This window comes from Sturnira hondurensis, unplaced genomic scaffold, assembly GCF_014824575.4.
Source record: "Sturnira hondurensis isolate 20B ecotype Veracruz unplaced genomic scaffold, ASM1482457v3 Scaffold0022908, whole genome shotgun sequence".
Classification (NCBI taxonomy): Eukaryota; Metazoa; Chordata; class Mammalia; order Chiroptera; family Phyllostomidae; genus Sturnira; species Sturnira hondurensis.
The window spans coordinates 7,027,680-7,055,578 of NW_028095539.1; the positions used below are offsets into that span (position 1 = coordinate 7,027,680).

Genomic DNA, 27,899 nt, shown 5'->3' on the forward strand with positions numbered 1-27,899 from the left:
CCGGGGGGAGATGTCTAGGCAGCGACCCCCCAGGGCAGGCTCGCTCCCGCGGCCGCCTGCGGGGGCCACCCTGGCCGCGGGCCCGCCCGGACGCCCCTGCTCGCGGCGCCCCTCCCGGGGCCGTGGCGCGGCCCCCGAGCCTCGCCGTATTTCCTCCCTGCACCTTTAAGAAGACCGTTGCTCCGCGGTGGGATGGTGTGTTAAAGCCACACAGAGGAAGTTACGCAGCCCGGATCAGACCGGGAGATAAAAGCCGCGATGGTGATCGTGAGTGATGGCAGGAGGATTTAGCCTCGGCGTTAACTTGGAGCGGAGTGCAGGGGGGCCGTGAAGCGCCCCGCCACCCGGCTCGCCCCGCGCGGGGGGATGCCCCGGAGCCCCGACGAGCCGCCGCGAAGCCCACCCCGGCCGGGGGCAGCCCGGCGCCCGAGCGCGGGTCCTCTCCACGCCGCCCCGGGGGCCCGAAAAGTTTGCACTTGTTAGCGGCGACCTCCCGCTCGGCCGGGGCGGGCGATGCTGGCGGCGCGGGCGGCCCCCTCCCCCGGCCCGCGTCCCCGGGACGGCTGCGGGCGGCCCCCCCTGCGGCCGGAGGGCGCCCCAGCCCGGCGCTGACGGCCCGGCGGCGGCGGGAGCGGCGCGGGGACGGAGCAGCAGCTCGCAGCCCTCAGCCCGCGCCCCCACCCAGCGCCAGCCAGAGCGGGGAGGCGGTCCTCGGCCTCCCGGGTCTCCGCTCCGGGGAGCTGCTCCGAGCCGGGGTAAGGCGGGCGGGGAGAGCCCGGCCGGCGAGCGGGGGGAGCGCTGCTGCAGCTTTGCCAGCCTGGTTTCGTTTTTAAAGAGCTTCGGTGCCCATGCAGGCTTCCCGGGCCGGGAGCCACGGACGGCCGCCCAGCAGAGGCTCGGATGCAAAAGTTATTTGGTCGCGGCTGTCGCTGGCGGAGGACCGGAGCCGGAGAGGGGCGTGTGAGTGTGCATTTGTAGCGGCGTCTTAAAGGAGTCGCTTGTCTTCCGCGCCGGCTTTTCCCCACCAGGGGCTTTTTCCATCGTGCGCGCGTGTGTGCTGGGGATGGAGAATGCCTGGGTGTGTTTGCGAAAAGGAAATTCGCCCTTCTCTCGTGCCACTCCCCCCCCCCAATTTAATTGCCGCCTTGCAGAGCCCCCCCCCATCCCCTCACCCCCTTCTCATCTCTCCGAAAACTGGGCGTGAATTGCACAGCAAAACTCTGGGCCAGCCAGGACTGGAAACTTCTTTCCGAGCCGGGAGGGGTGGATTTCTGAGGGAGGGGTGGCGCAGGGACAGGTTTGGGGACGAAGTGGAGTCGCACCTCGAACTGGGTGGCGCGCAGATGGGGGGCGCGGAAGCGGCGGGAAGGCGGGAAGAGGACCGTGGGCTCGCGGGGTCACCGGCTCCGGAGTAAGTTGCCCGAGTGGGTCCGGGGCGGTGGGCGGGGGGTAGGGGCGGCAGGGTCGCTGCTGGCGGCAGAGCCGCGGAGAAGGACGCGAGTCCCGGGCGCCGTGTCGCTGGGCGTCTTCTCGTGAACGGAGGCTGCGCCCGACGAGGGGCACCCTCGGGGCCGGCCCGGCCTTAATTCAGGGCGTGATTATTCACTGCCCCGGTGGCCTGCACTCAACTTCGGAAGACAGAAAGCAGCCGCGGGTTTGCCCCGCACGTTCGCGCGCCGTGCACGCCGTTTGCAGCCGACCCGAAGCGCGGACTCACCCGGACCCCGCGGCGGGCAGCGGACACGCCCGGGCCCCCGCAGCCCAGCCGAGGCCTCTTCCTCGCGCCCCGTCTCCCGCGCTGAACTTTTCGGGGCTCCGCGGACGCCGAGAGGGCGTGGGCTCATCGAGAGGCGGAGGAGGGTCCTGTTCCGGGCCGGGCCACCGAGGCTCCGGCACCGGGATGCTGGTGGAGCCGGCGGTGAGAGGGGCACCGACGGGGCCCGGCCCGGCGCGGGGAGGGGAGCGGAGGGCCGGAAGGTGACCCCGGCGGGCTCCCCCTTTTCCGTCCCGGCACCACCCCGGCAGGCACTTTCGCCCTCCGTGGCTGCGCCCGCCGGGAAGGGAGCGGAAACCTCGGGGTGGCACGGTCCCGGGAGAAGCCCGCGGCACCCCCTGCAGCGTCCCCGCGGGCCCCGCGCCCACCGCGGCAAGTTTCCCACCAGGGCGCAGCCCGCGCGTCCGGGAGGAGCCAGCTCGGAGAGGCGCTAATTCAATAAGACAGAGAAATCGGAGTTCAGAAATCCCGGTAAAATCTAATTTTCGGGTTTTAGTGCCGTGGCTATCAGCCCCCTCGGCTCCGGACGACTCTGAAGAGAAAATAGAGCGCATCGACTCCATTTGTTTCGGGAGCTGCAGTTTCTTAATAATATCAGGCGAAGATTTATTTTTCAAGCAGAAAACGACCCACCGGGATACAACCTCTTACTCTGAAATTTCCCGGCTGGCTTCTCCCTCCCGCTTCGCGCCTCCTTATTCCAGGGACTGTGGCGTCTCTCCGCCCCCTCCCTTTTTTTTTCTCTTTTGGCAAAAACCGACTGTAATATGTGCGTGCTGAGTTCACAATTCCCCCACGATGGCAGCAACGCCCAGCTGATTGACTAGTTGTAAACACATTTATTACCCCCCGCTCCCGGCAGATTTTGTTGTTGTCCGCCGCCGCCCCATCCCCCCCGCGCCCGTTTTCCAGGGAACGCATGGCATTTAAGCCCACAGAACTGCAATGCAATTAATAGATTTGCGAGTGGCCCCGCGCGCTCATGCCTCCGGGCCTCTCGGCCTCCGGGCCTCGCTGCCTCCAGTCCGGCGCCGGCGGGGCCCCGAGCGGCGGAGCAGCCGCCAGTCCTGCGGGCGGGAGGCAGGAAGCCCGCAGCCGGCGCCCCCGGTGCCCCCCGCCGGCAGGAGCGCCCTACCTGTTCGTGAACAGTTGGGACGCCGCGGCTGGCAGATTTAATTAGGGACCTGCTGTTTCCTGGCGGCACAGAGCTCGCTTGGGTAGAGGGAAGCATCGAAACCTTTGCTGGCCGAGCTATTTTATTTTTACTACATTTTCTCGGGTTGTAAAAATAATCGCCAGGCGGGTTCTTTCTGAGAGTTTTCTAGTCAGAAGCGCATTCAAGGCCCGGCAGACTCGATAACAGGTTTCTCTTACAACAGCCAGAGGTGAGGCATGAGAATGTGGTCCCCGTTGCCCCTCATTCATCTCCATCAGGAGCTGCTTCAGCCGGAGGTGGGGGCAGGGGCCGCCTTAATTCAGATTTACGACCTGGCCCTGGAGCTTGGGGCGCTGGCTTCTCCTGGGGAGGTGCTAAGCCACCAGCCCCCCGTGGGACAACGTCCTCCCCTCTGGATGGTCCCGTGGAGCAGGTGTGTGTTTGTGCCCTGGTGGCCAACAGGCTCCACCAAAGTGTAGCTACCTCTTCAGGGGCCCTCCATGCACTGTGCCGGGCGGGGGGGGGGGACGGGGGGGGGGCCGTCAGGTGGGACTCAGTGCCCCTCTGCAGCGGGTGAGGAATTGTCACCATGGGGTGACAGCCAGAATAATCAATAACGCAGGCGTTCTGCTGTGACTCCCTGCAGTGACCTTTGCCCTGTTGGCGAGTGTTTTGGTCAGCATCCCACACTGGCCCGACTCCCGTTCCCCTGGCGATGGATGTATCAGGTGTCTGAGAACACACCACATCCCTGGAGCCCTGCTTTTTGCAAGATGACATTTGCCTTGGTCACATCTGTTTGGGCTTTTAGATCATTTCCAGTAGCTTAAAACCATAAAGCAACAACCATAACAGCGACCCGTTTCTAAACATGCCCTCTCAGGCTGCTTGCAGAGTTTCGGCCTTGGTCACAAAATCGAAATGACAAATCACTGTCACTCGGGTTGAAGTCTTCAACATCCCTGGTCTCTTGGAGGTAAAGATGAAACTCACCACTTCTGAGTTTGGAGAGACCTGCTCCCTGACCCTGGGCCGCTCTGGGGCGGATCTGTTTACTTGTGCCTGAAGGCACCGCCGCCCCCCACCCCCCTCCCAGGCACCCATATGTACAATCTCACCTCTGCTTTGACGTTTTGACTTGGTCATGGCGTTGGAAAGCAACCATTCCATCTTGGCTACGGGGGGTGGGGGGTGTCTAAGGGAGCCGCCGACCCCAAGCAGGGGCACTCTGCCGGCCTAACGCCCCCACGAAGCGAGGAAAAGACGCCTCCCCTTCTAAATAATGCGCCCAGTTTCCAAACGCGCGACTCCAATATTATAAAAATAACCCAGTTTTCTCGGGAGGCCGCGCTAATGCGGCCTCATTTTTGCGCACTTTGCCAGAACGCTTTTGTTCTCGCACGTCTTTATCCCCCCTTCTCTTTTTAATTCGTTGCAGGTGTTGTTGCTAATGAGTTCTCCTTCCTCTTCCCGTGAAAGACGAGCCAGACTCTTGAGTACCTGCATGGGCTGAGCGGAAGTCCCACAACTTCATAATAAGTTGCCGATGGCTACCAGCCAAGGTCAGCTGGCCCCCATTCCTGCCTGTCCCCACAAAAGCAGAGCCAAATGAACTTCTCCCCAGTTCACACCTCAGTGGCTTTTTTACGGTCCGGTCCAGCCTCACAATCGCTGTCACTGGAAGCCCGAGTGAAAAGAAATCTTTTATTGGTCTGCGATGCCGAGTGCAGCCCCACAGAGGCACATGTGTGCGGCGAGCACGTCCACCTCCTGATTTTATTTTCTCTTTACGACACAGGCCCGAGGGCTGTGCTGCCGGTGGTGTTGGGCACATCACCCATGAAGGGCCCTTCGATGAGCTGGACCGCCTGGAAGGACACAGATTAGCGGCAATCTGACCCGGCCCCATGCCAGGTCCCCGTGGGCCTCCTCCCTATCCCATTTCCACCCTCCGTCACAATTTGAGAGTCTACCTGACTCGATGAGATTCACCTCCGGGGGAGGCGTGATGGCAAGGTTAGGAGGACGCCGAGTCGTGGGCAACTTTCTGACCTGCCCATCAGCAGTCTGAGAGACGCTGGCTCTGGGTTTTCCGTGTCGTCGGCCTTTTGGAGAGAACGGGCTCCTCGCTGTTCCTCCTCGGCAGCCGCGCTCCAGTCCCCGGGACACCTGGCCTCTATCGCCTGGCAGATGTGGCATTTCCATGCCGGGGCCGCCGGTCCCGCCTGACCCAGCTGCTGCTTCTCCGAGGCCTCCCTGCGCACTGCACAGCCATGCTGGGCCTGCTGGCTCTCCTCCTGCCCTGCCTCCCACTGGCCTCGGGGGACTATGACATCTGCAAGTCCTGGGTGACCTCGGAGGAGGGCCCCACCTGGGAGTTCTACGCCTGCCAGCCCAAGGTGATGCGCCTGAAGGACTATGTCAAGGTGAAGGTGGAGCCTTCGGGCATCACGTGCGGAGACCCCCCTGAGAGATTCTGCTCCCACGTAAGTCAGCTTGCTGCTGTTGGGTTTGCTCTGGCCAGTGGGAGGGTGGGGCCTGGGACAGACCCCTGGGATGGGTGAGCAGAGTGGGAGGAACAAGTGCTAGGTTGGCCATCCTGCATTTTGGACTGGGACCAGGTCTCTGCCCTGCCTTGGAAATGTGCCAAAGCCAAGGCCACCCTGAGGACTCTGGGGTCAGGGGACATTATTCTCCGGGTGGGGAAACTCTTAGGCAGTGGACCATCACATCCCGTTCTCTTGGGGAGACCACAGTTGTTGAAGTTCCAGCCTCACAGATAAGCCCCGCCTCCCTTGTAGGAAGTCAGATTCTGGGCGAGTGAGCCAGGTGGATCGCAACCCTACANGCCTTGGAAATGTGCCAAAGCCAAGGCCACCCTGAGGACTCTGGGGTCAGGGGACATTATTCTCCGGGTGGGGAAACCCTTAGGCAGTGGACCATCACATCCCGTTCTCTTGGGGAGACCACAGTTGTTGAAGTTCCAGCCTCACAGATAAGCCCCGCCTCCCTTGTAGGAAGTCAGATTCTGGGCGAGTGAGCCAGGTGGATCGCAACGCTACACTCTGCCCTCCCTCTGCCTCCCTCTGCCTGACAGCCTCTTGTCCCCCCGCATCCAGCCCGGCACACAGTTTTGCCAGGCCCTGCAGGGTATGCCAGGCACCGAGCTGGCAGCTGGTGGGGGGAGGTGTGGTGGCAGTGCAGGGCGTCTGCGCCAGGGAGGCAGGAGCGGTCAGACCAGCATGGGCGGTGTGGCTGGGCCTCTCCGATGTCATCCCCGTGTGCCGTGCAGCAGCCCCGTTCACAAGCAATGGTAACAGCAGCAACCGCAGCAGGGACCACTTCGCTCGCCCCAGGAGTCTGTGGGCGGAGCCTACATCCCTCATTCGCTGAACCTCCGTTCAGCCAGGGTGATTTCTGTAGGAACTATCCGGCGCGGCTCTGGATCCGCGGCATCCCTGGGCCTCTGTGCCACCTTCTGTAAAATGGGGACCCTGACAGCACACACTCCTAGGTTGTAAGGAGGATGTGAGCTAATTTATACATGTGAAGTGCTCGAAATAGGGTCTGACACCAAGCAAGTGCCCCCAGACGGCGGCAGCCGTTGCCATTCCCATCACACAGGCGGAGATACTGAGGCTCAGAGTCACAACCCAGGAAGTGGTGAAAGTTCGAGTCGGATGTCCGGCCCCCAAGTCGCTGGGCTGACTGCCTGTCTAGAGGGGCCTTCCCCACTGGGCCCTGCTCTGGAGGCCCAGTGCCTGGCAGGGGACCAGGCAGAAGCTTACAGGAGGGGCTCAGTGTCATCCTTGGGGTGTCTGCTGCCTCCATGGCCCTGGGGGAGCCGCCTGGTCTCTGGGTTTGTAGCTGGGCTGAGCCAGTGTCCCTCCGAGGCTCCCGAGGAGGCCTCAGTCCCAGGGGACACACTGGTCCCCTCCCAGAGCAGTCGGCCCAGGTGGTTATTGGATGGACTGAGGAGAGAGGGCGGGAGGGAGGGAAGGCCGGGAGCTGGGGGCTGGAGTCCATGGGCATCACAGCACCGGGGTCCCCAGAGCTTCACTGGCTCAGGGACAGGCAAGGAGGCTGGCCCCTCAAGGTCAGGAGCAGGGCCAGGGGGAGCCCAGCTCTGAGCCTGCACCTCAGGCTGGCTGCCCACTCAGCTCACGTGAGGGCTTCGGCGCACACTCCCTGGGCAGAGGCAACCTCTGCCTCTCATGTTAGAGTCTTGACAGTATTGCTTCTGTTAAATATTAATCGTTGCCTTAATGTGCTGGGGGAGGGGTGGGGGCGGGGTGGCTAAATCATAAATCGCTGGGCCAGCTTCTGGTCAAGGACCGGAGGTGTGGAAATGACCATCAGATGCAAGTCCAAGGGCCTCTCCTGGCCAAAGCTGGCTTGGGTGCCCTTGGCCCTGGACCTCCGCCCTCACCCAGAGAACCCGGTGCACCTGCCAGGGTGGGTGGCCCCCCCCCAAGTCCAACCTGAGCCCAGAGCTTGGAAAGAGGCTTTTGACTCCGCCTGCTTTTCCCCCAGGAAGACAGACGGGAGAGGAGGGCCTTGGGGGAAGGAGAGGAGGTCTCTGATGCCTTCCTCGCAGGGGGGCCTCGGCGTCTGTCTGGACACCTGTCGGCTGGACTCCAATGTCCCATTGTGGCCATGCGCAGATCATGAGGATGGGCCTCTGCCTCGTCAGGGGGAAGGTGGCCTTTCTTGGGAGGCAGGCTGGCTTCCGGCTTCTGCAGGAAGGAGGGGGTCCCGTCCAGGTGGACTCACCCCCCCCCCCCCCCCCCCCCCGACAGCGCTGTCCGTTGCAGTTTCTCCTGAACAGGCCCTGTGTGTGTCTCAGTACTGGTCTCCAGGATGGTCTGAGGTGGGGACTGTTCTAATCCCAGTTTAGGGATTAGAAGGTGTTGCCTAAATCCGGCCAAGGTCACCCGGTTTAGAAGGCAGGCTGGGAGCTTACCCACAAAGCAGTGGGGTTCCCCCCTGTCCTAGCTTCAGCATCTTCCTCGACATCGTGTGGGGGAAGGATGCAGCCTGAGTGTGTGTATCCTGGGTACAGTGCCAGTGCATAGTAGGTGCTCAATGTGTGGCAGCTGTCATTTGCTTCTTTTTGCAGTCATTATGCCCTTGATGGTGTCCCTGCTTTATCTCCTCTGCCTCCCTTCTGCCTGGAGGATGCCACGCCCTGTGTCTCCAGGCTCAGGACTGCAGAGGAGCCAGCTCCAGCAGCTCAAACTCCTCCAGTCACAGCCAGTGTTCTTAACTGACCACCAGGGGGCGCCCTAATGGTAGCCGGGCAGCTCACTGCCCCCCTAACCTGGCCATCCCTGGTCTGGTCCCTATTGCCAGGCAACCCTTCTGCAGCAGGTTCTGGGCTGTCTCAACATCCCACCAACTAGAGCGGGAGCCCCAGAGCACCCTGAGAGTGCAGAGGGGCCAAGGGGCAGCTGCCCTTTCCGGGGTTCGGGGTGTGGACCCTGTCTCGCCCCAGGCTTGTGTCCTTCAGCAAAGCCGCCTGAGAACTGAATTGTAAATTCCAGCCTGGTGAGGAAGGGGCAGGGGAAGGAAGACTAAGATAAATGAATAAATAAAAACCGATTGGCTCTAAATGCACAATGAGAATTAATAGGGATGAGCTGTCAACCCAGAGTTCCCGGGCAAGGGCGAGAGGGCTGCAGGAGAAGGGAGGCGCCCGCCACCCTCCGATTTGCAGGGCCTGGCTGGCGGGGCTGCAGGGCAGAGGGCAGCAGCGAAAGGTGGTGCCCGAGAGGGTTCTCCACCCTTGAGGGCAACTGCCACGCCCGGACCCACCTCGGGTGCCAGTCTGCATGAGGAGCAGCCCCACAGTGCTCCAAAAGAGAGGGGACCACCGCCCTAAAAGGGGGGAACCCTTTCCTTATGTCTCTGAGGCAAAAACTAAGAACCCTTGAGCTTCAAGAGAGAGCTGGTAAAGAAGGAGGGGGAGAGAGAGAGAGATGCGGGCACCAGCTGCAGACCAGGCAGGCGGGTGTTCAAAGTGATCCCACAGCTACCAACCTGCAACCCCAAGTGTCCTCTCCCCTTGTTGGAGATGCAGGGTGCCAGGGCCCCCGCCCCCGACCTGTCCCTACTCTGTGTTCTGGCCCCAAAGCCACAGGGGAGAGCACGGGGACGGCCCTGGCAGCCTCTCCTGTCTTCCAGTCCCACCTCTCTGGTCGGCAGACCTGAGGTCGACCTCATGCCTGGCGCAGTAGGCAAGGAAACATGAGCTAACTCCTGCAGAGCCAGGTCAGCAATAAGAGAGACACAGCAGACAGGAGGGACAAAGGTGAGGCCCTTCATCCCACCCCACGACAGCCCTGGGGACGTGCCCCCTCCTTGCCCGTGCCCACACAGTCCCCTTCACCTGCAGCGCCTTCCTTTGCTTTCTTCCTGAGGCCTTCCCGCTCCCCTGGGTTACCCAGCTCAGTTTGGGAGGTTTGGGTGCGGCTCCACCTCCTCCAGGCGGCTTTCCCTGACTGCCTGGCCCAGGTGGGTTAGAACGCCCCCATCCGGGCACGTCCCTGTCATTGTTCTCACTGATGTGGCCTGATGGTCAGTGCTCAGGCCCCCAGGCTGGACAGGTGGAGGTGGACATCCCATGCTGCGTGACCTCTGGCATGAGGCTTAACCTCCCAGAGCCTTTTCTCCTTAAACTGGGGCTATTGCTAAAATACACCCACGGGACTGCCCTGAGCACCGTGCCTCGCACCAGGGGGATGCCCATTCTTTCTAGTTATCATATTCCTAACAGCTGCTCCTGTTTGGTCTGGGAGCTCCTCAAAGGCGGGGCTGTCTTGTTGGTCTTTGCCTCCCCCCCTCCTGGCTCAGCCAGGGCTCAGAAAGCACTTGCAGAATGAATGGGCAGCAGGAAGAAGGGCAATGAGGTCCGGGAAGGCCTTGTGACAGCCGAGCCCTGTGGGGAGCGCTGGGGCTCGACCAGCCTCCGAAGCTGCTGCTCTGTCCCCGAGCGTCCCTGTTCTGGGGGAGTCGTGATTGGATGACACCAGGAGACCTGCACAGCTCTGTCCTTAAGCAGGAAGTGACTTTGGAACCTGAGCTTCCCCCAACCCTCCCTTACAGCCGCTCAATGTCTTGAAACGCCCGAGGCAGGGCCCAGCTGAGGACAAGAATAGTTCCGTGCCTGACATCTTGTTGCACAATGAGGTGGCAGGACAGGGTGGCTCTGCCCATGAGGTCTGGGACCTGGGAGCGAGCCCTTGCCCCTCACTTTTCTGAAGAGAGTGGGTCTGGTCCAGAGCCTCACGGAGGGGAGGGGGCAGTATGACTGGAGCTTGCTCCAGGTGGGGGAAGGGCCTGGGGGAGACATCTTTCCAAAGAGAGTCAGAGACTGCCAGGTTCTAGAACTTTCCAGTAAACATAGTCCCACCTTCCCCAGGCTCATCTTCCTCTTCTGCGTATACGCTCCCCAGCCCTGGTTTTTCATTCATCTTTGTTTTTCTCCACACTCAAGGAGGAGGGGGATGGGGCATGGACAGACAGGCAGGCTGCCCCGCCCCCTGTGGGAGATGAGGACTCGGGGGTCGAGAACTCGGGCAGAAGGGGCTCGTGCTTCTCCCGCCTCTCGGGGTTGTGGCTCTGAGACTCGGTTTTCTTACCTGAAAGTGGGGGTGATGCCACACACGCCTTGAGGGACGCTCGTGCCAGTGAGAGGAGCAGGCATGTGAAAGGGCTCGGCGGGGTGCCTGGCACCAAATGATGTTCCGAGACGCGGAAGCTTTTCTTTATCCTAGAACGTAGCTTGAGAGACAAAGGGAGTAAAGCAGGAAACCCAGACTGAAGCTGATCCTGTGGGCCAAGTGTGGAATGCGGGGGAGAATCGCGTGGGCCCTGGCGGTTGCGGGGGCTGGGCACAGGGGTGGTCCAGGGTGGTCTGTGGCCTTGAGGGGCTGGGAGGGTTCAGAGGAGTGATGGCCCCGGGCGAAAGAAATTGCATGAGCACAGACATGGAGGAAGGGGGTCCAGGTGGCATGTGGGGGGGGATCGTGTGGGTGACCAGGACAAGCCACTCCACCTACTCTGATCCCCAAAGCCATGGGGGTGGGATGTTAGGGTGCCATGTGATGGATGAATAGAGCAAGGCTTCCCAGTGCCCCCTAAATGGCTCAGCCTCTCTCTGTCCGGCTGGAAGCCAATCTCCAGGGTCTAGGGGAAGGCCAAGGGGGTAGCCGAAGGGAAAGGAGCAGGGGACGGTGGACAGGCAGAGGCCTTGGGGGCCCACAGGGCAAGGAGGGCCCCAAGGCTGGACAGGGCTTGGCCGCCTCAAAGGACTAGCTCCGGAACCCAGATGTCACCACCCCAGGAACGGCCCGGGCTGCAGAGCTGTGTCCCCATCACATGGCCCACAACCCAGGCTCCCCTGCCTCTGGCCTGGCCCAGCCCAAGTGGCCCACACAGGTGCCAGGCTTCTTCCCAGGAGCCCAGAAAGTGGGAAGTGGCAGATGAGGCAGGAGCTGGTTCTGTTCAGCTTTGGTTTACGGGTTCTGATTTGCTTTTCCTCAGCATCAGATTTGCTGAAATATATGAAAATGCGGTTCTAATTCCCCAAGCACAGGCTGACTACTGGCGGGGGGTGGGGCAGCGTGTTAGAGCCAGCGCTGGCTGGGAGCCTGGCTGTTCTCAGCCCGCGGAGTCTCCCACTGCTGGGACACCAGGTCAAGCCCCCAGCCTCAGTGTCCCCAGCTGTGTGATGATGCTGGGGTTTGGCCAGATGACCCAGTTACTGGGTGACTGATTGCCAGATGCACCCTGGGGTTGGGGGAAGTGTAGGCTGGGGTTTAGTCCTGCTCACAGACCGACAGGAGAGGGGACTCCAGGCACAAAGCGAGGTTCCAGTGTGAATCCCATCCCCAGCGCAGGGTTCAAGTTCAAGTTCGAATTCCTTTACCATAGTATTCTCATAAATGAACATCAAAACAAAGACGAAGCTAAGTGCTACAAAATATAATGCAACATCTCAAAGAATCTGAATTATCTGCACATGTTGATTGCTGCCACCCCCACACAGCATCGTGTTGGGTTCCGGCACCCGGCGCGAGGATTTGGGGTGCGCCTGTGTCGCTACGGGGCCACCGCCGGTTTGGTTAGGGCCTGGCACCACGCACGGTTCAAACAGGTTTTCTGTGACGAAGGTGTTCTTCAATTTTTAAAGGGAGGTGAAATTTATGTCACATGAAATTTACCCCTGAAAATTTTTATTGCTGTAAAAACAAATATATAACATAAAATTTGCCTTTGTGTCCACTTGTAAGCGGACAGCATCCTGGCATTTAGCATGTTCACGACGCAATGTAACCACTACCCCTGTCTGCTCCTAAACGTCTCCGCCCCTGGGCAGGATGTCTGGTCCCCACTGGCAGTCACTCCCCAGGGCTCCCTCTCCAGTCCAGGGGTTTGCCCATTCCACGCGCTTCACACACAACGTGGGGCTTTGGGGTCTGGCTCCTTTCCCTCGGCCCATTGCTCCCGTGGTTCCTCTGTGCAGTAGCCACGGTCAGCACCTACTCCTTTTCGTGGCCGAGTGATATTCCACTGCATCACCTACCTCAGTTTGCTCATCCACCAAAGGACACCGGGTTGTTTGCGCCTTTTGGCTGTCGTCAACCAAACTGTTACACACATTTCTGTATGAGTTTTTTTATGCACCTATGTCTTCCTTTCTCTTGGGCAAATGCCTAGGAGTGAAATTGCTGGGTCAGACGGTAATTTTTATATTTCAGTTTCGGAAGAGCTGCCAAAGTTTTGTTCCGCAGCGGCTGTACCTTGTCCATCCCCATCAGCCCCGCCCAAGGTTCCAGTTCCCCACATTCTTGCCAACACTTGTTATTTTCCATTTTTGTTTTTTATTCTGGTCGACCTAGTGGGTGTGAAGCGGCATCTCACTATGGTTTTGATTTGCATTTCTCAAGTGATTTGCATTTGATTTGCATTTCCCAAGTGAAATCCTAATGATGCTGGGCATTGTCTGTTTACTGGCCATTTTGTGTGTCTTTACAGAAATGTCTATTCAAGTCCTTTGCCCACTTTTTCACTGGGCTGTTTGTCTCTTTGTTGTTGAGTTGCCCATGTCCTTTACACATTCTGGGCGCTGGGCCCTCGCCAGCCAAGATGTGAAGCCCCTCCCCCACCCTATGGGTGACCTTTCACTCCCTGGGATGGGTCCCTTGATGGACAAAGAATTTCTTAGTCAGGTCTAATTTATCTGTTTCTTCGTTTCATGTCTTATCAGGGAAACCGCGGAAAGTCCAAGGTTATAAGTGTCTGTTCTGTCTTCTTCCACGACTTGTATAGTTTTAGCTCCTCTGGTGAGGTTTTGGCCCGTTTTTAGTTAATCTCTGTACAGATAACACGCTCCATTTCGTTCTCTTGCACGTGGACTTCCGGTTCTCCCGACAGCGTTTGTCGAAGACACTGCCGTCTTCCCCGAGTGCTCCCGGCGCCCTTCCGGAGAGCCGGTCGACTGTAGATGGAAGTGTGTCCCGGCCTCTCACGTCACTGCGCCAAGGCACTGAGCACGGTGTCCACGTGGCCCTCCCAGACACCCTGCATTCGGGGACTCTGCTTCTGTCTCATTGTTGCCATTTCACAGATGTGGGGACCGAGACTCCAACACCGAGTGGCAGAGCCCGGGCTCCAACCCAGACCCCCGTCATTTAACCATAGGGCCACGGTGAGGCCTGAGGACGGGAAGCCCCTGTGCTCACCCCGGCCTCCCCCGGGGATGAAGGATGTGGATGTGCATGTGTGGACGTATGCACACATGCACACACGTGCACATGCACATAAATACACACATGCACTCATGTGCAACATGGAGTTGAGAACACTGGCAGGGCCTCCCAGACCGCCCTGCTGCCCCTGTGAGCCCTGTGGACCGACCCTCTCTCAGGTGCCTTTAAGATTGTGATGTTGTCCTATGTGGCTATGTATGTGTGTGCGTGTGGCCATTTGTGCCCAGCAAGTGTCCTGTCCTTGCCGGCCTGTCCTCCCAGCCCGGCACAGAGTCAGGGGAGGGGTGCCAGGGCTTCCCCCCTGCACCCTGGGAGACCCGGCAGAGTCCGCAAACCCATTTCTTTCCCAGTACCGGGCAGCGTGTTTGCTCCCACGTACCAGCTCCGGGGACTGCAAGACGGCTTTGCCCGGGGCAGCCTGACCTGTTTTTGTGGGGAAAGTGGGGGGAAATGCACCCAACAAGGGACAATACCAGACCTAAAAGTAGAGGTAGAGGGAGCGGCAGGGAGGGGCGGGTGGGTGGCCTCTCTGGGACCAGGTGGTCCAGCCCCCAATGTGGGGTCCCCAAGGGTCTGGCTGCCTCTCAGCCTGGGCCAGAGGCATGGGAAAGAGGGGAGGTAGGAAAGGGAGTGGGGGAGCCAGGTGTCACCCCAAGATGGAGAACTGTCCCATCGAAGGGCGCTGGAGGCAGTAGCCTCAACCGTGGCTGCACAGTGGGGGCTCCTGGGGAGCCGTTATCTGCTGGCCACTGGGACCAAGACCTGTCCCTGAGGGGCTGATGTGGTTGGCAGCTACAGTAGGGCAGGGGGGTCGTATTTTGTGGCTTCCTCCTCTCCTGTGCTTCTCGAAGGCCCCAAGCCTGGGTGGCGGCTGGGTCCTCCGGAGCGGAGAAGGCAGGGCTGGGCTGTATGGCCCCAGACTCTGCCAGGTCCTGTCCCACGCAGGGGTCCTCAGAGGGCTGCACAGGGGGGTCCTGGAGCCCCTGGCACCCCCCACCCAGGCTGCGTGGCCTCTGGGGGGCACCTGGGCGTTGGGGTTTGTTACAGCCCAGGACTGCGCTGGCCCCTTCCAGCCTTGAGCTGCCGCTGCTTCCATTCAGAGTCCTGAGGGGGAGTGTTTGCTCTCAGAACCCTTCCTGGTGTCTGAGCTGCAGGCACCCCATCCTTGCTCTGGCCCCTGGGTGCTGGGGGGCGGGCTCCCCACTTGCCCTTTGTGCCCAGTCACCTTTCTTCCCGGGAGGTGCTGGCAGCCAGCCTCAGGGCCTTCCTGCCGCTGCTGCTCTCGTCAAGACTGCTGGCACCGGGCCCCTCCCGTGGCCTTGTCCCCTGCCCCCCACCAGGCTCCTGGCCTAGGCGACTGCATTAACCCTCCTCTCCCTGGAGCCTTTTGCATGTCTGATCTGGCTCTTTTGCTTGATCACTCTATATGGGGAACCCTCCTCACAGCCTGGTCCATCGGCCTCCACCTGTGCACATCCAGCCCACCATGCTTGCAAGCCTGTCTTTCTGAAATTTCACCACCCCCAGGAAGCCTTTTGGGCTTGCTGTCCATGCCATTCACAGCACCAAGCAGGAGTGACTGCTCTGGTGGTCACAGAAATGTGGTCAACAGCCACCCCCCTAAGGGTTCAGAGGGCCTGGGTTCCCAGATGTGCACCTGGCTCCTGGGGGCCTCTGTCCCTCACCTATAAAGTGGGGATGACCGCTGACATTGTGTCCCAGGAAACTTTCCTTGGGTTGCTATACTGGGCTCCCCAACCTGCCCGGGCACCTGAGTCACCCCAGAGGGTTTTGCTTGGTTGCTTCACTGGATGGTTGGCTTGCTTGCAATCTGGAGCAGAGGTTCTGGCCTCAGGGCCAGGCGTATTTTCTCACCCTCCCCTTCCCTGGGGCTGTGAGGGGCAGCCAGGCCCGATCGCTGCTTCACCGGGGCTGTTTTGTACACAGAGGACACGCAGAAATAGTTGATGAATGAATATGTGAATGAATGTAGGGTGGATGAATGAATGTATGAATGAATATGTTCTAGTTCAGCATTGCCACTCCCACCCTCACCAAGGGCTTCATCCACAGAGTGATGCACCTGTCCAGGTGTGCCCAGGTGTGGGGCAGGGCCAGGGACTTCTTACTCATCCTCTGCCCCCCAGGGGGGAAATGGCTTCAGTAGTAAAATAATCCATCAGAACCACGTGCGTGGTTTGCAGACACGAAAGTCCACCGCACTGTCCCTCGGCCAGGGACTGACCGTGCAGCGAGAGGCGGCTCGGCGAGTGGGCTCCTTCGGAACATGTGGGGGCCCTGGGCACCCCTGCCCTCGTGGGCTCAGCAGAGGGTGTGCAGTGAGCCCCTCCCCTGCACCTCCCTGACCTCGGGCACGAGATCGGGACTGTGCCTTACCTCAGAGGGTGGCCATGACGAGAGAGAATGAAATCTCACGTAGAAGATGACCCCGCGGAGTCTGGCACGATACAGTTCTCAGTGCGGATGCTTCAGGCAGAAAAAGGAGGGGAGAGGCGTGAGAGGGTGGGAGAGGCAGGCACAGCCAAGGGCAGTTGGGTCTGGACTTCATGCAGAGGGGGTGGCTCTGGGACTCAGCAGGGTGGCTGCAGACACACGGGTGGTTTAGGAAGGACAGCTGGTGGCCGGGAGGGCTGGAGGCAGAAGGAGGCAGAGAGGGTCAAGCTTCCACCTCACTCCCCAGTGGGGGGACTCCCCTTGCAGGGTGTCCCCCCGCCAGTCCTCGGCCTCTTTCAGGCCCCAGCCAGGCCCCATTGTTCTGCTTCTCAGTAAGAAGGCCAAGGGCACCGCTCAGGAGAGCAGAGGGGGCTCTGCAAAGGCCCCAGGGACCTGGGGACGAGCAGCCGCCCTCCCGGAGCCCAGCCTCCAGCCAGACCAGAGGAGGGGCCCTGGCCGCCCTGCCCCCAACCCGCCCCCTCCGCAGCATTCAGAACCTCCTTGCCGCTCTTTTTTGCTCCGTGATAAAATATTTATGTCAGCAGGCAGGCCCTCTCTGGGAAGGCTGCCTGTGTCTAGCGTATGCTCTGCACGAGCTTTTAAAGAGCAGGACGTTCTTCCCACTCTCTAAGCATTTTCTGAGTCCTGAATCAATAATGCACTTTGCGGGGCTGCTCTTCCCCGTGCCCGCCCCCCACCCTGCTCTCCTTTCCTTTTGTCTCTCTCCTTTTCCTTTGGTTCCTTTTTCTTTCTTTCATCTTTCCATCTCTCCTAATTTAGTTTTATTTACTTAAAACACAATTAAATGGAAGCTGTTTGGGTGGGGAGGCTCCAGGGGGTGGGGAGGGGCAGCCCCCTGCAGGCCAGCTCCTGGGGAAGCAGGCTGTGCCGGAGGCGCCAGGAGGAGGGGCAGCGGGACTGCCCTACGGCCCTGGTGGGGAGGCTCTGGAGCTCCTGGCCTGCGGAGGAGGGCTTGGGCTAACCCAGCCTCCTGCTCTCCTTTTCTAATCAATTAGCAAATGTTTACAGCATAACCAGAGAAAACAGGACTAACGTGTAAAAGAAAGGGGGCAGGCCTAGAGCTAAGAAAAGATGTGAAACGTGAACTAAAACACATCATCAAACTTTCCAGGGAGTGAGCAGTTCAGTTTGGCCAATCTGTTTTTTTGTGGTAATGAGTTCCCTGACACCAGGGGTATGCAAATGGGAAGGGAGCTGTTCCTTCTCCAAGACACATGCCCAGATGTGTCTGGTCTGCTCACCTGGGGTATGGAAGTCACCTGTGGGGGGAGGGCCCAGGGGTCAGCCAGGATAGAACTTCCCAACCCAGACATTCCTAAAAATTTGGCTGTTGTGCCCAGGACAAAAAAGAATGCATCCTTTTTATTTTTTATTTTTTTAAGGAATAAAATTTAATTTCCTGGAGAGAGTAACCCTTGTCTAGCCAGAGCCTTGGCAAGACCCCAGCCTGCCCCCTCCAGCTGTTCCCCCTGCCCTCTGACCTGGGCTTCCCCTCAGACTCTCCCCGGGACAGCTCCGGGCTCCCCACCCCAGCAGGAAGGCCAGGAAAGGCTCTATGCGGGAGCCAGAGCTGGGGGGAGACGAGCATCCCTGCCCGGCTGCTGGGACAGCCTCTCAGCCAGCTGCTTCCAGCTCCCCTTAGTAACTGCACAGCCCTCCTGGGGGATGCCCGGCCAGTCACCTGCTGTTCCGGAGTCCAGGCTCAGACAGAATGTTCTAGAAGGAGGTATCCCTTTCCCCCCAAACAATGTGGGGAGCCGGGGTGGAGTGGAGAGCTGCCCTGGGCAATGAGATGCAATTCCTTTCATTAGGGCCAGGCCTGTGGCCCCTCGGCAGACCTCTGCCCTGCAGGCATCCACAGGGACCAGGCTCAGGGCCTTCGGGTGGGTTGGGGGCCATCACCGAGGCTCTCCGCCAGGGAGGGCAAGCCCCAGGGCGGCAACCGGCCCTGGCTCTGAGCCCTTCCACGCCTGAGTAGCGGTTGGGCTGGGAAGACACGGCTCCGGGGAGAAACAAAGCGCAAGAAAATAAGAGAAGCTCTCTGGGCAGCTGCAGCTCCTGCCCCGAAATGCCACGCAGGTCGGTTTCCGCAGGTCCCCAATCAGGGAGCTGTGACCTTGCCGATGTGGCTCCAGAGGGAAGGACAGAGAAGCCTGTGGGCGGGGATGGAGTTAGAGGCAGCAGCAAGAATCAATGAAACCAGAGAGGCGGGGAGGGGGTGGGGAGAAAGAGAGAAGGAGGGAGGAGAGAGTTAGAGACAGAGCCTGTCGAGGCATCTAGAATTAGAATCTGCTCCCAGCAGAATCTCCGTTTCCGCTTTGTTAATAATTTATCCCCACTGCAACTTTTCTTACCAATAAATAGGAAATCGTTTGTCAGGGAGAATTCCCATGGCACCACTCTCTCCCCGGAGCAGGGGAGGTAGGGCTGTCTCCACTCCCGTCCCCCCGCAGGGACCTGGGGACCCAGGCTCTGAGGTGTGGAGAGGTCACTGCCAGAACTCAGTCATTTCAGGAATGGGGCAGCTGAGGACAAAGCCCCGCCCAGGGTCCCACCAGGGCTCAGGGACTGCCTCCGGAATCCTAACCCCAGGCCCTCATGGGTCAGGGTGCTCACTACAGATTCTCAGGCCCCGAAGCTCCAGGGGCATGGAGCAGGGGGAGGGTGGGCCCAGGTCATCTTCCTGCCTCCCACCTTTGCTCCTGCTGGTGTGGCCTAGCCTGCCCCTCGGTGCCCCCGCATCCCAGTAATGGGGCGATGGCCGTTCTCCCTGTCCCTCCCCTCTGTACCATCCCCGGGCTCTCCCTGGCAGCCCCTCCACCACCTCCCACCGGCTAATGCGTGTCCCCCCCCGCCCCCCCGCAAATGGACAGGACAGAGGAAGTGTGACGGACAGGTTCAGAAAAACCTGTCAGCTGCTGCTCCCTGGGCCCGCCCACACACCTCGGTGGCAGTGCCCTGGGCTGTCTGCCTCTGGCGGAAGCCCATCGGGAGCAGAGCCCGTGGTTGGGGTGGCGGCACCCCTTCCCTTTTGGGTGAAGGGCACCGTTTCCCAACTTGTCTCTGAGTCTGACTGCCTGGCTCCTTGTCCCACCCCAGCCACCAAGGAGGAGCAGCGTGACCTCGAAAACTTTTCCACCTCTCCTGGCCTGCAGGCTGTAGACAGCCGGACTTGGCTCTCCAGGCAACCCCACGCAGTGTGTAACTCGGCCAGGGCCTTGCCTTTGCTGACGCCATGGGCCGGCAGTGGTCACGATGCGGTCTCCCTGCCTCCGCCACATGTGGGCCGGGCCACGTGGACGCTGGCCACGTGGCATCTAGCATCATTCTCAGCCCCGTGAGGTCAGCCTTCTCAGCCTCCCCAGGATTCCGTGGAGTGGGCAGAACTTTCCGGGGCGAGTGCCCGGGCAGTGCCAGGGGCTGGGGGGCAGCGAGGAAGGCGGCGGAGGAGGCCGCTGTCCTCAAGGCGCTCCCCGCCCTGCAGCTGCGGAGCTGGTGTGGTCAGTGAGTGGCTGAACCCGTTCTCCCCCTGCGCACCCACCGGCTGAGAACTGCTGCCTAGGCCCCCAGACCTGCCTCGCTGGGGCCCGCCGCTGCGAGAGTCTGTCCTGACGCAGGCTCGTGAAGGCCCTTGTTCTTCTTTCTCAGACTTTGTCCCAGTGCCGGTGACGGCCCCTCCACGGGCGCCTTGGTCAGGGGCCTGGAGGCTCACGTAGCCAGACTCCCAGGGGCACGGTTACCTCCGTGCCTGCCAACAACGACCTTCCCACTCAATTACACTTTTGCCGGCAGCTTGTCTGCGGTGTTTACAACCTGGCCTCTGACTCCCGCCGCACCCTTCGCACAGAAAACAACATAAAAGCAAGAACATTTAAGGGACCGTCACAAGGTTTGAAAAGCACGGCAGGAAATGGCTTCTCCACAGAGCTGTGCCTCTGAGTGTCTGTGGAGGCAGCAGAGCCGCAGATGTGAGGGACGCAGTCTCCCCAAGGTCCCCTGGGTTGGGTGCCCCTGATTCTGGAGGAAGTGAGGAGGGGCCGACAGAGGCTCGCTTCTGGTCTGTGGACTGGAGACATGGCAGGGAGGTCCTGGGCGTCACTGGGAGGAAGGTAAGGGGCCCGTCCGGCCCAGCTGGCGCAAGGCTGCCACCATCATCCCAGCCAGCAGCAGTCCCAAGTGTGACGTTCCGGCTTTTCCACTAGGGAGCCTCAGCCAGTGCGTGTTAAATAGTCATCACTACCAACTGGGGACGTTTTCTAGGTGTTTCATACACAGCATCTCACAAGATAGTGGGTGGGAAAATACAGACTCAGAGAGGTAAAGCAACTTTCTCCAGGTCACACAGCTTCAAGGGGAAGAGCTGAGACAGAATCCAGGGCCTTCTGATCCAAAAGCCCATTTCTTTAACTGCTCCAGGCTCCAGAAAGGGGGTCCCCAGCTGGGGGCAGAGGGCTCCACGAATCCCCCTGAATTTGCTTGGAAAATGCAGTGTATCACATTTTTCTGGAGAAAGCTCTGAGGCTTTTCATCAGGGGTACAATGTTTATATATTTTTTGGTGATATTCATGAAATATCTCAAGAAACAGTTACCACTTTAGATAATACAAAGGCCGGCTTTGGTGCCGTCTGAAAGGTTGTGGTGGCCTCAGCCAGGCCTAGCATCGTCCCTGGCAGAGGCCGCTGGGGGGGACTGTTTCATTATGAAACCTGATCCCACAGATACAAGAAGGCGGCAGAGGCTGACCCCTCGGCCTGGCAGCTGTCAGGTGGAGGTGGGGTGGGGGGTACACCCGCTTCCCGTCCCCGGCTGCCTCCTGGAGCCCTGCCAGAGCCTTCCGTGGGAGCCACGCCCCGTGCTCCTAAAGGGTTAAAGAAACCCTGAGATCTTGGGGCAGGAGGGTGGTGGAAGGAAGAAAAGGAGAGGCCTGTTGGCAATGGCTGGGGATTTATTTATTGTACTCGCTCTGCAGCCGGCGTGGGCTGTAAATACACAGGCTGATTCATTAGTTTCTGACCATCTGCTTCCCGGAGTGGGGACGGGAGCAGGGGGCTAGTGGGCCCTGCAGGTTAGGGCAGCCAGCCAGGCTGGAGCCCCTGTCCCCTGGCAGAACTGGCCGTGTCAGTCTTCTTGGTGACAGACAGGCTGGCGAGGCTGGAGTCTGGGAGGGATCCGATGTCCCCCAGTGGAGACCACCCGGAGGAGGGGCAGGGTGAGGGAAGGTAAGACGGGGACAAAGACGGACTGGGGGGGAAAGATGAGGTCGGGGTGACTCATAGCAGTTACTGGTTGACAGAAATAATATCAACAATCAATTAGATATACTAACATTAACCTATTTGTTAATAACTAATTAATATAATGACAATAACAGCCAAAATTTAGTGAGCAGTCACTGAGGTCCAGGCCACATATGGAGACTTCATGACACTGTCCCAAATAAGCACACACACAACTCCCTGGTGGATGCTGAAGGAAGTGACTTTAAAGACCGAGTCCGAGTCAAGCAAGGAGGGCTTCCTGGAAGAGGGCTCTGAGCACCAGGAGGAGGGAGCACAGGCTCAGAGGCAAGATGGGACGAGGTAGCTGGGGAAACGGCGCAACCCTCCATACTGTGCTGACAAATTTCCAGGGGGATAAGGAGACGGGACGGCACCTGGTGACAGTGTGCTGAGAAACTAGGCTCGTGGAGGAGGCCCCGGAGAGCACTTCCAGGGAAATTGCCAAAAACTCAGAGTTGCGGCCTGCCCCCAGGCCGCTCCTCCACCCTGGCCCCCTGTGGCTCGCCTGGGATGGGGCCTGCCTCAGTTTGTGAGGGCCTCGGGGTTAGTTAACCAATAGGTTCATCTTTTCAGGTTCTGGAGGCTTCAAGTCCAAGATCAAGGTTTGATGGACCCTTGAAGACCAAGGCAGGGTTGGCTGCTTCTGAGGTCTGTCCTCTTGGCTCGGTAATGACCAAGGAGCACCCTCTTGTGCCTTTTTGAGTGGTCTTTCCTGTGTACACACACACACACACACATACACACACACACGTGTCTCCCCGGTGCCCAAATTTCTCCTTCTTGTGGGGGCACCAGTCAGGCTGGGTCAGGGCCCAGGCTAAAGACCTTTTCACTTCACCCCTTCTTTAAGGGCCCAAATCCAAATCCAGTCACATGGTGAGGTGCTGGGGTTAGGGCTTCACCATGTGAATGGAGGCGGGGACACAGGTTAGCCCCTAACCATGTGTCAGGGGCAGTAGAAGGAGGTGGCCTGGGCCTGAGCCAAGGGGACGGTTTCTGGCTTGAGGGGAAGGGTGTGTGCTGACCTGGTTGGGAACCATGCCCTCCCCCCACCCCCCCCATGTCTAGGCGTGAACTCTGGGGCAGCTGCGCCCTGCTCCTGGCCCCGAGTGACACAGCCAGAGCCCATTCAGCCTCTGGGTTCAGGGTGCCCCTCCCCACTATAGCGCGGCCCAGCGACTGGGGAGGGGACCGTCCATTGCTGGCAGGCCTGCCTCCCTGGCCCCAGTAGGAAGCCTCGCCTCTGCAGGCCACCGAGCCACCCTGTAGGGCCTCTCACCTGCCCCCCCATTCAGGGGTGTGGCAGCCCAGGGTCCCCAGCTTGACCCCAAGGCAGCTCAGACCTCCTGTAGCTGAATCAGGTTCCTCTGCCTCCTGTGCTGTGCGTGAGGTTGCCAGCATTTTGGGATACCCCTGAGGTTGTCTGGGACAGGAGCAGGCTCTCCCTCAGAAGCCAGCATGGGTCTCAGTTTCCCCCTGTGTTTAATGGGGGTTGGACTCAGTAGCAAGCCCCTCCAACCCCCAGCCCTCTGTGGTCCTGGGAATCACAGGCCTGGCCAGGGGGGGTGAGCGGTGGCTGCACGTGGGTGGGGGGCCAAGGTCAGAGCTATTTCAGTCAAGGAGGCCTTTGTGGAACCCGCCTCAGTCAACCCCAGGGCCAGCCTGCCCACCACAGGGCCCAGGGTGGGCTGGGGACATGTCTGCCCCTAGAGGGATCAAAGGCGGCATGCTGGGGCTGTGGCAGGGACAGGCGTGTGCCACCCAGCCCCTGGGGAGGCGGGAGGCGGGAGGTGGCGCCTCACCGCCCCCAGGAGCCAAATCACTCATTGGAGAGCGAGCAGCTTTAACTCAGATCCAAGCCAGTTGTCATGGAGCAAAAGGGAGACCTGAAATATTCATCAAAAAAGCCGCGAGTGGCCTGGGAGCTGTGCAGTTCTTAGTGACGGGTTTATTTTTTAATTAATAGACTGGAGCTTTTAGAGCAGTTTTCTGTGTGCAGACAGTTGAGCAGAGAGCCCAGACAGCTCCCAGCTCGCTGTCCCCCACACAGCCTTCCCCTTACACCGTCCGCTGTTTGCAGGTGTGTCTGCTCCCGCTGGTGAACCAGCACCGCCATCTATGTGGCCTTATGAACTCATGCCCACAGTTCACAGTGGAGTTCACTCTGGGGGGGGGGGGCTGGTCTGCGGGTTTGGATAAATGCCGGATGTCACGTACGAGTGTCACACAGGGTCCTCCCCCTGCCCTGAAACGCCCCCAGGGCCACCAGCTGCCGTGTCAGTGACATTTTCAGGCCTCCATGTGGGTTAGCACAGTGGGCCGGACCTGGGGAAAGGATTTGAGCTGCCATGGAGGAGAGGTACCGCAGGTCCCCTGGGCCTCCCAGACGTGGGGTGGGGGTAGTAAGCCAGTGGGGCTGTGCCCTGCATTGCTCGCCGGCCTCCCCCACAGGGCCTGCCGGGCCGAAGACCTAGACACCACGGGCCACACGAATGCAACCCCTTGAGAAGAAGCCGTCAGCATCCTGTCAATGTGCCCAGGTCACGCAGGAGGCAGACTTGTAGGCTCTGCCAGGGACAGGTGACCATCGGGCTCTCCCTGAGGGGCTGGGGTGTGGCTCCCAGCTCCTCCGCCCGGGGGCCTTGGGCAGGGCCCTCACTCCCCAGGGCCAGGTTTCCCCACCAGAGGGGGAAGAGGGCGCTCCGGTTCTGAGTGTGGAGGTGAGTGAGTGAATCGGGGAACAGACGCGCCTCACCTCTGAGTGTGGAGGTGAGTGAGTGAATCGGGGAACAGATGCGCCTCACCGAGTGCCTGCTCAGCAGACACTCGCAGTGAGTGTAGGAGCCGCTTGAAGAGTCAGGCGTGTGGGAGTGTTCGCCGCACGCAGAGAGCAGGAGGGCTCACTGCCCGCCCCAGTGGGCTTTGGGGACAGTGGGCTCAGGTGGGCTAAATGCCAGGTCAGGACTGGCGGCTCCCGGTGTCAGGGTCAATGTGCTGAAGAGTTAGCCCTGCATCCTCCGTGCAGTGGCGTCGGGGGCAGGTGGGAGCAGGTAGGATCCTTCCTCCCTTGGTCATCCCTATGTGGGGCAGGGATAGCCGTGGGGTTTCCTGGGCAGCCAGAGTGTGGCATGCCTTCACGAGTCGGGGGCGGGGGTACAAATCGCCGGCCCAGGAAATGCTTCCCTGTGGCCCCTGGTTGGGCACACGGCGGGCCGGGCGTGCACCGAGCAGCCGGTGCCCAGCCTTACCTCCCCCCCAAACCCCGCAGGAGAACCCCTACCTGTGCAGCAACGAATGCGACGCCTCCAACCCGGACCTGGCCCATCCACCCCGGCTCATGTTCGACCGCGAAGAAGAGGGGCTGGCCACCTACTGGCAGAGCGTCACCTGGAGCCGCTACCCGAGCCCGCTGGAGGCCAACATCACCCTCTCGTGGAATAAGAGTGTGGAGCTGACGGACGACGTGGTGGTGACCTTCGAGTACGGCCGGCCCACCGCGATGGTCCTGGAGAAGTCCCTGGACAACGGGCGCACGTGGCAGCCCTACCAGTTCTACGCGGAGGACTGCGCGGAGGCCTTCGGCATGCCCGCCCGCCGCGCCCGGGACCTGCCGGCCTCTGGCGCACACCGGGTGCTCTGCACCGAGGAGTACTCGCGCTGGGCCGGCTCCAAGAAGGAGAAGCATGTGCGCTTCGAGGTGCGGGACCGCTTCGCCATCTTCGCTGGCCCCGACCTGCACAACATGGGCAACCTGTACGCGCGGCTGGAGAGCGCCAAGGGCCTCAAGGACTTCTTCACGCTCACCGACCTGCGCCTGCGGCTGCTGCGCCCGGCGCTCGGGGGCACCTACGTGCAGCGGGAGAACCTGTACAAGTACTTCTACGCCATCTCCAACATCGAGGTCCTCGGCAGGTAAGGCGTCTGCGGGGCGCCGGGAGGATGCCCCGTGTTGCCCGGGTTTCTCCCTGGGGGGAGGCGGGCAGTGGAGGATGAGCGTCCGAGCCGGACGCTGCAGCCCACGGACCCGGGAGGTCTGGGGAGACTGAGTGGGGCTGGGCAGTGTGGGCGGGGCTTGGGCTAAAGCCCAGTGCTCGGGAGGGGCTCTGTTGCTGTCCCCCGATTCAGTGACTGGGCACTTGTGTCCCCAGACCACACTTAGGCTCTGTGATTTGCTAGAACGACCCACCAAGCCTAGCACCAAGCCTGGCCCAGAGGTCAGGCAGGTACCATGCGGCCCAGGGTCCCCACCAGAAATCACATAATTGGCAGGAACTGTCTGATGTGGCCCCAGGCCCCAGGTCGTAAACAAGTCCACTCATCAGGCACGAGGCTCCCAACGGCTCAGCTGGGAGCCAGTCAGGGGCCAAACTTTTCTTAAAAAGAGTAAGTGGAGAGCCGAGGCTTGCTGAGTTAGCCCTTCACTCGCGGTTTTCCACGAGACAGTTTTGAGGACACTTTGCAGGGAGATAAAAGCAGCCTTTGATCCCCAGGACCTGTTCGGATTCTCGGGCCCCGCGCCAGACCTGCTGCAGTCGTGGACCCAGGGGTGGGCCTGGCAGTCTGTGCGCTCAGGAGTCCCCCAGCGGTCCTGGTGCCCACCCACGTCTCAGAAGCCCTGCTGTGATGGCTGGGGGCAGGGACCCCGGAGCCAGACAGCCTGGGCTGGATCCCCGGCTCTGCCCTCCCCTGGCTGGGAGGACAAGGACCACTCTGTGCCTCAGTTTCCCCACCTGTAGAATGGGGATGATGATCCTGCTTCTCTCCTTGGATTGTGCTGAGAGTTAAAACAGTTAAAGTTGACCTGAACAATTACGTGTCTGACACATAACATGTACTGATTTTTTTTAATTCCACTTGTTGGATAAACTAAAGAGAGATCAGAGTAATGGTGTCGGATTGCTGGGGCAGGCGGAGGAAGGCTCGGGTTGAGACTCCAGGCTGCCGGGGCGATGCGGGCAGGAGCACAGTGTGTGCAGGGCCACTCGGAAGCCCAGCAGGGGCAGCCCACAGCAGGCTCTGACGACTGCTGGGTGTGAGGTCTGACGGTGGACGGGTGACTCACCGTGTGCCGCACCCCTATCATCCTGTTTCTGTAAAACGCGTGGTGCGCCTGTGTGCATCTGTTGTGCGTCTTGAACAGACAAGGCGAAGCAGTCTGTGAACACGGGCCCTGGAAGGCCTCCCAGACAGGGGAAAAGCTGGACACGTGTGTGCTGCACAATCGCTGTGCTCGCCCCTGTGGACTGAGGTCAGGCGGGGGCACTGCATGGCGCCTTTGGTCGCAGCCATGCATTTTATTTCACTCAGACTCTGCATGTGTGCTCCAGGTGGGCCGAGGCAAAGGTAAGCAGTTCATGCGGCGGGGTCAGGTTCAAGGCCAGCCAGTGAGCACGAGACAGGTGCACATGCAGGGGCCTGTGGTTCTGACACCTGGACTTCTAATCCCCCCTACTCAGGACAGGGTATTTTAAATCAAGAATGTTCTGGAAGCCTGATGGAGGGCCAGTGCTGTGGACGCCAGGGTCAAGTTTCGGCTCCTGTGCCAGTTTCTCGCCTGTGTGTCCAGAGTTTGGGTGTCTGGTCATCTCGGCGACCTCTGCCTGCCCTCAGGCGCAGTGGTGATGCTGGCCCTCCCTCTGCCCGGCCATCCAGCCAGGCTTAGCGGACCCCACGCCTGCGGTGGCTTCAGCCCCTTGTCTGACTTGCTTTGGGGCAACAGTGTGATCAAGGGACACCTGTAGCTTCATTAGGTGGCGCAGGCAGGGTCCTGAGATTGGGCAGGCTGCAGGGTCCAGGCTGGATGGTGACAGTCTGGGCCGGCAGTGCCCCCAAACCTCCCACGGTAAAGGTGGTCTCATGGGGGGGACTTGCCGACGTGGGGCAGAGGGCACCGAGGAAGGGCCGGAGGGGCAAGAACGAGTCTCGGTTCTTCAGTGTCATCCAAATTAAAAGCACCTGCTGGTGCCAGGGCACCTGGGGGCTGTGTGCCAGGTCCCAGCCCCCTCTGTCCCCTCTCTGTGCCTCAGATTCCCACCTGTAACACGAGGATCAGAGCCCCCTGGAGCCCGCGTCTCTCTGGCAAGGTGGCAGGGCGGTCCCTGCCCAGCAGCTCCCAGGTCCCCTTGGCTCCCAGCCTCTGTGGGTGGCGGCAGCAGCCGTGGTGGTGACAGAAGTATGGCAATTAATTCACAGATAGAATAAGTACTCTTCAGGTGGCTGGTTGGCAGGCCAGCTGCAGCTTGGCTATCGATTAATCAGGTCTGGTTAGATGGTTGGGGAAGGGCTGTGACTGCCTCTGTTTTCCTTTCAAATTCCTCATGGAAGAGCCCAGCTGAGCCAGGGAGCCTGGCAGGCCCAGAGGGACAGGACAGGGTGTCAGAGGTGGGCATGGGGCCCATCCTGAGTGGGCACTGGGGACCCCCAGGGCTCTCGGGTTCTGGG

At 60.4% G+C, this 27,899-nt stretch overlaps 1 protein-coding gene across 10 annotated transcripts in view; it reads left to right on the top strand.

Annotated features, from left to right (window-relative positions):
• The first annotated feature begins 582 nt into the window (after nt 1-582).
• The window catches only part of NTNG2 (netrin G2), a 51,661-nt gene continuing 24,344 nt past the window's right edge, over nt 583-27,899 (top strand). Inside the window, exons 1-5 of one of the 10 annotated variants that reach the window (XM_037036515.1) lie at nt 583-755; nt 836-960; nt 4,369-4,492; nt 4,729-5,416; nt 24,727-25,370. In XM_037036515.1, the coding sequence (XP_036892410.1) occupies nt 5,204-5,416; nt 24,727-25,370 (857 nt within the window). In that variant the 5' untranslated portion in view covers nt 583-755; nt 836-960; nt 4,369-4,492; nt 4,729-5,203. Of the gene's footprint in view, nt 756-835; nt 961-1,284; nt 1,412-2,926; nt 3,160-3,203; nt 3,227-3,465; nt 3,907-4,368; nt 4,493-4,728; nt 5,417-24,726; nt 25,371-27,899 lie in introns of those variants that run through there. The other 9 variants (XM_037036516.1, XM_037036514.1, XM_037036523.1 and 6 more) reach the window with 9 other exon arrangements.